General features: G+C 38.1%; 1 protein-coding gene across 1 annotated transcript in view; it reads left to right on the top strand.

Annotated features, from left to right (window-relative positions):
• The window catches only part of LOC101856892 (protein FAM227A), a 25,900-nt gene that overhangs the window by 15,008 nt on the left and 2,706 nt on the right, over nucleotides 1-8,186 (top strand). Inside the window, exons 8-16 of the mRNA XM_005098088.3 lie at nucleotides 809-949; nucleotides 2,989-3,115; nucleotides 3,572-3,679; nucleotides 4,321-4,478; nucleotides 5,028-5,163; nucleotides 5,360-5,508; nucleotides 6,294-6,451; nucleotides 7,389-7,466; nucleotides 8,152-8,186. The exon at nucleotides 8,152-8,186 is cut by the window's right edge and continues 113 nt beyond it. Coding sequence (XP_005098145.2) covers nucleotides 809-949; nucleotides 2,989-3,115; nucleotides 3,572-3,679; nucleotides 4,321-4,478; nucleotides 5,028-5,163; nucleotides 5,360-5,508; nucleotides 6,294-6,451; nucleotides 7,389-7,466; nucleotides 8,152-8,186 — 1,090 coding nt within the window. The remainder of the gene's footprint in view (nucleotides 1-808; nucleotides 950-2,988; nucleotides 3,116-3,571; nucleotides 3,680-4,320; nucleotides 4,479-5,027; nucleotides 5,164-5,359; nucleotides 5,509-6,293; nucleotides 6,452-7,388; nucleotides 7,467-8,151) is intronic.

The following is an 8,186-nucleotide window of genomic DNA, read 5'->3' as shown; positions in this document are numbered from 1 at the left end:
GGGGGTTCCCAACTCGAGGGGTTGGGGGAGAGGAGAAGTCCCAACTCTTCACTTATCTTTAAAAAGAAAAAGAGATTTACTTTACAATTAATAGTAGCATGCCCAATTGCCACAGTGCATTCAGTGTTTGTAGCTGGCAGTGACACAAATGTCTCACTCAAGTACATCATGCTACTGTGACTATCCATCTGATAGCTAATATTACCTCTGACATTGCGTCATGTTGAAAACCACTGGGTATGTATCACCACTCGGAGAGAAAGGCAGCAAAAGCAGATGTCTGTGGTGTAGTGGCTAGGCTAGATATCTAAAAACGAGGCTGAAGACCCCAGTTTGATTCCTCTTTGTTGAGAATTTTTATTGAGTATCTCAGTCTTTCTGGTGGAATGTTGTATGCCTCTCAGCCACAGTTGGCCATGATAGGCAGGGCAGAAGCTTGCCTCCTAAATAATCTAAATTGTGCTGATAGATACATAAAATCACCCAAACTAGAAAGCAGAAAATGAAGGTGGCAAAATAAAGACTTTTCTTTATACCCCTTATCACCAACTTGCTTAAAGATTTATGATTGACGGGAAGATTACGTCAATGATGAAATTTGGAGCTTGTGAGACATGTCAGGAAATCATTTTACCAGCATGCATGTATAGACAGTGATGACAAATTTTTGTTTTTAGTATGTGCGTTTCTCTTATAGTGAAGTTATCGTAAAATCTGTTTAGATCATACAGTACACATGCATGATGATAACTTTTTCAAAATTGATTTTCAAATGATTTTGAATAAATGTGTGTTTTTCAAACCACAGGATATTTTTTGGTACATATTTGTGGAGAAATTTCAGCCAAATACCATTACTCAAGCAAAACTGTTCAATCGAGTAGCTCACAACTATGTGAAGTTGATGATGTATAACAGTGATCTGTTCTCCAAGGATACATTTTTTAAGGTAAGAGATTTCTGCAGAGTTACATAAAAGTGTATAATTCTATAATAATAATAATAATAATAATAATAATAATAATAATAATAATAATAATACTAATACTAATGCCACTACCACCACCACCACCACCACCACCAATAACATAATAATATTGCTTTTATATTGCGCATATCCACAATCTACAACATGTTCTTTGTACATAACAATCATATATATTTGTTAGTTTTGTTGCAATAATTTCAATGTGGTAGGGTTATTAGACTGCATTCGAAAGGCTGTGGGCAATATCTTGTGTTTTTTAAGAAGGCACTTTGTAGTTGGACAAGGTTGGGGTGGTTTTAGTCTGAGTGCAGACTAGTGCCCTGCATTGTAGTGGTCATGGTATCCTTTGAGCCTCTCGACTGTATAGATACTGGGATGGGCTCCTGCTCTTTGGGCTGTACAGTATGCACCTCAGTGTAATGAATCTAGTGGTTAGTAAAGCAGAAACACTGAAAAATGTTTGTTTTTGATGTTCCTAATAATGGTTGAATTCTCATTGCTTGAATTTGTTTTATCAGTCCCTTTTCTTTGCATTTTGATGTGTTCAGGTGCATTGTTTTACCATTTTCTTTCAGACCACTGTTTTGAAGATTTGAAATAGGGTTTCACACATTGTTTTATCTTTGAGCTTTCTTTTCAGTCCAGAATCTTGTGCTTGAGGACATACGTTTTCAGACCTGCCACTCATCCCGATTTAATCGGGATATCCCGATTTTTTGCCCCAAATCTAAAGGATCCCGATTTTCCCGATTTCGATCGCCAGTATCCTGATTTTTTGTCGTTGCGTCTGTTGCATCCGATTCTGAGAAAAAAATATAGAAAGTTCTGCAATTTCTTTTGCTTGGAAGCACCGAGTGAACTTTTTATCGACAGGAACTTGGAACGCTCTTTTCTAAAGCATCTATGCCGAATCTAGTAGTTGACTCACGCACGTTATTTCAACAAAAATCGACGTAGTATCGATTTTGAATTCAGACTCGGACACGCTCAAGATCTACTTTCGCTTTTATAACCCGGAATTCTCCGATGGTGTCCTGATTACTGTAACAATTATGACTTAGCCTAAGAATAATATATTCGTTGTTCGGCCATGCCGTTGCTTTAAAAGCAAGCTCGGTCTGAGTGCTGGTTAGTCGGGCCCATCATCAAGACCTGTCTGTGAAACTTTCAAACGCTCATTCGCATCACGTGACCTAGCTGACCTCGAACGTGTGAGTAGTGCGTGTGTCGGGGATTGTTGGTTGTCGAGGACAACAAAGTTCATTCACACTGGTCGAGGTGTTTCTCGGGACTTAACCAGTGTGGACGATCGGGGGAGGGGGGGGGGGGGGTGAATTTTTTTCATTTGGGCTTATTGCACGTGCCGTGATACAGATACTAACTGAGGGGAAAGGAATAAGAAAAAAATAAATAAATGAACAACCTTCGCGCGATCTTTTTTTTTGGTTTTTTTTTTTTGGGGGGGGGGGGGGGTGCCTTGGTTGTATATGCGATGGAAGTCAAACGTTGTTACTGTATGAAAACGCGGTCTTTTTGCATGGATGATTAGAGTTATGTGCCAGCTATTTTCAAGACTACGAGAGTTTCAGCATTGTTGCAATCTGTGCTCCCCCAGTCTATCCAACTTCGACTCGAGTACATATATGCTGTCTTTCAGTTTTCTCTCTATTTAGAGGCCCAAACGTGAACTTATTCCCACAAAAGTTTTGTTTTGTATACTTGCCTCATAAAAGGGAACCAGGAGACCTTCCCCAGTGTCCCTTATGACTGATTTGCCGTTGATCCCGATTTTTTTCAACAGATCCTGATTTTTTTACTCAAATATCCTGATTTTTAGATTTCATAGAGTGGCAGGTCTGCGTTTTAAACAAATGTGAAGAGGAGAAAGGAGTAATTTTTGTGTAAACACTGTTTATATGAAGTTAGAAATCTCTCTTTGTCTGTGACAGTGACATTTCACTTTGGTTTATATTGATACAATTTGAACATTTTCTCCACAGGATTACCCAAAGCTCATGTCTCAGGCTGTGTATGCATCCTTCTGCTTTGCTTTTCCTGATTCTTACAGGCAGTTTGGAGAAGTTTTTAAAGATGAGCTCATCTTTTTGGTCTATGAATGGATGGCGGGTAAACAAATTTTTCGTATAGATGAAATAAATTTATCACTTTTGTAAAGCGAATATGTCATTTTGAGGGTGGTAGGTGATTTAAGGACTCTCTTATGTAGGCAAATAAACTTGATTTCTTTCCATTTTTTCCCTTTTCATTTCTGTATTTGTTCAGGGGTTTTCCCTTTAGATATTCAAGAAATGTAGAGTTTTAACAGACGATATCATGCCTTATGCGATTCGGTTATGCAAGTTTGCTTTTTAGCTTTGACTATTATATGGTTTAGGAGGCAAACCTTTTTTTCCGTAATATATTGCTTGAGAAAGGCAGTGTTGTCTTAGATGTATATTTTGTCCTTCTTACTGAACCAGTTTTGAAGAGCATTTATTTTGTTTACACTAAAACTTGAAAGTTGTGTGGGCTAAAGATTTCTTCCCAACACTTACTGTACTGTCTTCTTGCTCTGATGTTCAGGTATTCGACCAGCTCCTCGTAGCTGGATGTCGTGGGACATGTCCAACCTGGAGCCACCAAACATCAAGCTCAGGGAGGAGATGATGAATCGGAAGAACAGTAAAAAAGGTACTGTCAAAATTGAGACAGCTACCCATTGTCGAGAAGAAAAGTGGCTGTCTTAGACAGGTGGACATTTTACACAGTGTCATTCCAATGTGAAACAGATGGCGGTTAGAGCAGGTTTGACTGTAAATGTAAGAGTCTATATTTCTAGTGCGTGTGCTGACCTGTTGCCATGTAGAAAATATAGGTTTGATTCCTCGCTGAGTAAGTTAGTTCCTTCCACCCATATGAGAATTTGACATCTGCTTTTTCAATTGGTAGAAATGATTATATTTGCAAGTCATTAATTATCCATGTCACAGAATATTTACTACGATCCTTTTTGCTGTAAAAGATTCTACGGTACACTCAAGTTCTATAGATCCCTATGGACAAGGAAAGAGCTTTTCTATTTTAAAAAAAGCCACAGAGGTAATTTTAGATCATGAAAACCTTTTCTTTGTAAAGTTAAATAATTGGAAACAAGTGCTCTCAGTCTCATGAATTTCAAATTCTCTGGATCTGTACAGAGATTTCGAGTTTGACCTTTAAAAAAAATCCAAATAACTTCTAAGGTTTTATTGCACAAAAGTTTCCATTCATATCTGTGCTTGTATTTGAACATATTCAGCTGTGTTCACCAAAACACTCCTGTTTGTTTACAGCCAGCTCCCTCATAGACTTCGACTACCTGGATTCCTTGATCTCCACCAATGCCAGTCAGTACGCCTCTACCATGTCACTGGCTCAATCTACATCCAAGTCTTCTGCCAACTCAAACCTTGGACCCCGTAAAACTCGTATGCATGCTCGTATCAGCAAGGTAATTTTGCATTTTATGACTACGAGTATGACTACTACAGTAGATTGTAGCAAATGAAAAAGACATAAAACGAACTTGTCTGAACATCTGTAAAGCTCTGGTTTGGTCTTAAATCCGTTACTGTTAAACAACATATTGAGAATGAGAGTTATAATGATTAACTATCTAGAAATTTGTGGGATATTGCATTTGTTTCAATATACCTGCCATACAAACAAGGTGTGAAAAGTCAAGACTACTCAAATTTTGTGAAAAAGTAGTGCATAAAAAGGTGTATAGAACTGAGGTTCTATTGTAGGTGATTACCTGCTCCTTGTTTAGCTTTAAAGCACGACATGGCATCAGCTGTACAAAATGGAAGGCAAAGCAGCTTGAATGAGAGCTGGAGAGGTCCTTCATCGCTGCATGTATTATATGTGTTACAAAACATGGGGGGTGGGAGGGGGGGAAGAAGAAGCTGTGTAGTGTGAGAGTGAGAGATTTGATCAGAAGATGGAAGGATACAATCAGACATGAAAGTTCACACAGATTTCTGATTTGTCCTAATAGGTCACTCACAAGCCAATGATCCGCTCTTCTTCGCCAAACAAGTCACAGTCGCCCACATTGTCTCAGGACTCAAATGTCATTGATGCCGTCGCTGATGCTCAAGGCAGCCCGAGGGTCAGGGGAGTCAACAGAGAAGGTTTGCATTTTTCTTTGTTTACCTTTAATGTGATACTAGATCACAAATAGGTCATTTTTGGGGCATACCCAATGCTGTACTTGCCTGTATGTTGGAATGAAAAGAAATAGTGTGAAAGTGAAGTAAAAAAAAAATGATTCAAACTTGAACCTACCTTAGTTGAATTTCCTTCATGGCTCTGTTTTGTATTTTTCAGGCAAGGACACCAAACGAGCTAGTGAAGCTTTGACACCTATTCGGGAAATGACCAGCGAGGATGAGGCTGACACTTTAGGCAAGAAAATCTCCCAGCTGTCTGTCAGCCAAACACGGGACAGCAAGACTGTGGGAAAAGATGAAATGGAGGTCTGCATTTTGATTTCTGACATGTTTTGCATAACTTGAGTAGAAATGAAACTCTTTCACTTTAAAAATTTCTAAAATGAATGAATAAAAATTTATCTTTCAAAATGCCTTAAGTTTTTAAAAACTTTCCAGAAAATCTTTTTTTTTCTCAAAAAAGGATGCCAGTTTTTTTAATGCTAGTGTGTTGACCTGACTCAGCAATGACAATACTCAGGTTGCGGCAAATTAAATGAGTTTTCAGTATAAAAGGACACAAGATTTTGCATTCTCTCTTTGGATCTTTGCTGCTTTTTATACAACTGCAATGAATGTCTTGTTTGACCTCATGGCACTAGCCCCTCTGACAGTGACCATGGTGCCATTGCTGAAAGAATAATCAAGGGCTTGAAGCTGTGAAGTCTTTTTGGCCACTTCAAGTGAGACCCTCATGTCAAAGCGGAGTACTTATTTCAGAATTGATTCAACTTATTGAAATGAGAGTGAGCTGCTCTTGAATGTTGTTGTTACGCACATTATGTAGGATGTATGGGAAGATGATACTATATCTTATGGTTGCATTGGACATCTTTTCTTAAACCATCTAGACAGTGTGAATATGTTGATGATACTGATAAAAGTGAAAAATGGTCTGCAGGCCTCTATTTTTTTTCCTTGAGAAGGTCAAATGAATTCAACAAGCAGACCAAGGGAGCTATTTGAAAGCTGTGTCAGCTTGCCACAAGAGGAGGCTCAGCATGCAAAAAAAAATATCTCGTTAACTTTTAATGTCAAATTCTTTTCCTCAGTCACATCCAGTTGGAAGGGGTTGTGATTTTGTTCGCTCAGCATTCAATGTTGAGGGAAAGAGTCCTCTAGTGGCACATTTCTTGAGCATGAAGGGTCTGCGCAGGGATGCTGGCCAGCTGGTATGGATGCAGCGGGTGGAGGTGGAGAACCTGCCCTCATATCCTTTACCTCGCCGAGTTTATGGTCTTCTTTTCAGGGGTTACTATAATGTGTACTTATTTTTGACTGGTAGCAAACTTAACAGCTTAAAAATTTTTTTTTCAGAATATTTCCTCATGTTATTCCTGGGTGTTGAGATGTTGTGTTCTGAATCATATCCGTGGCATTTTAGTGCATAACACGAATGGTTTTTCCTTTCTGAAATGAAAGTCTGATTTTTGTTCTTAGCCTGCTTTAATAGCCTTTTTTTTTGCAAGTTTTTACAAATTTTCATTTGGTTAGCAAATAAATGTGCAGTGATTAATGTTATACTTCTCTCGAGGAACATATTGGAAAGTAATGAATTCAGTTATAATTTTCACACAAGGGGCTGTGATTATGTAACCTTTGTTGTCTTTTCATCTATTTAATATCTTGCAGATGGACTTTTGGCCAAATTTTTTATCTTTAAACATGGCTGATGGATTATTCTACAGTCTATAGTGGGTTTCTTTGTTAATGTAAATCCTTTTTTTTTTTTTGTTAGCATCTATTTTATGTAAACCCAACCTCTTTTCTTCATGTATGATTAAGAGGCATATTATATCAGTTTATCATGTACTCTTTTTCACATAACAACATTTTTGTGAATTAATTTCAATCAGTAAAATAGTGTGATTGTTTGAGGCCTTCAAAATGAATTTACTTTTCTGTAATAATAATATGTTACTGTAATATTAAAAGCAATTACTGTCCCTCTACTTACGGCTATGTAATAATAACTTCTATGTTGTCTGGGAAATTGTTGTCTTCTTGTTTGAATTCTTTTACAAAAAAGTTTGAGACATGTCATAAAGCTGAATTGGTATAACGAAATAGTCAGAACTTTGAACATAGTCAATAGTTGATAAGAATGATTACAGTGCTTGCATTGTTTATCCTTAATTCACACTCACTTTGGATGCTCCAACCTACAAAGATCTCATCACAGATTCTTCAAAGACTATCAAAAAGATTGAGAAGAACTACCAGGAGTAAGTGCTGTACTGCAGTGGTCCTTCTATGTTATGGCCCCCTCCCCTCCCTTCCCCCTCCCCTCCCCTCCCCATCCCGCTCCCCCTTCTCTTTCCCCGCTCCTGCCACCCCCCCTCCCGAATGACCTGATTTCACATTGAAGATCCATATGGCTATGTAAAAAAACCCAACTGTTTGCCAAGCATACTGCAACCACACTTTTATTAAGATCTACTTGTGCAAATACTGAAGTTTTTTTTATAATTTGGGAGGGTGATTATTATGATAAAGTTTGCTATTTTAGGGATGTTATTCTTTATGGTTATAGATTTGTGAGTGCATTTACAGTGTGTCGAAAAGCTTCCTTACATTGCAAATATGTATGTATGCTTACTGAAAATATGCAACCCTAGGTATTTGTAATTGCTGACCTTTAGCCCTAATGTCATGGCTCCGTTATTATGAAAACATTGAAAGAGAGAGAATTTCGGGGGAAAATGAGAAAAATTAGTTACTTTGGATTTGAGCTTTGGTCGTTCAACTGCATAACAAAGTCCGTTAATGAAGAAGAAGAAGAAGAAGAAGAAGAAGAAGAAGAAGAAGAAGAAGAAGAAGAAGAAGAAGAAGAAGAAGAAGAAGAAGAAGACGTTCATGTCACCTTTCCAATTCACACCTTACCGCTCAGTTCTCTCACCTGTGTTGCAGCATGTACCAGCGTACCCAGCAAGAGAGCCAGGTGT

The sequence above is a fragment of the Aplysia californica genome, unplaced genomic scaffold, assembly GCF_000002075.1.
Source record: "Aplysia californica isolate F4 #8 unplaced genomic scaffold, AplCal3.0 scaffold00172, whole genome shotgun sequence".
NCBI lineage: Eukaryota > Metazoa > Mollusca > Gastropoda > Aplysiida > Aplysiidae > Aplysia > Aplysia californica.
This window is presented reverse-complemented; position numbering and strand designations above follow the sequence as displayed.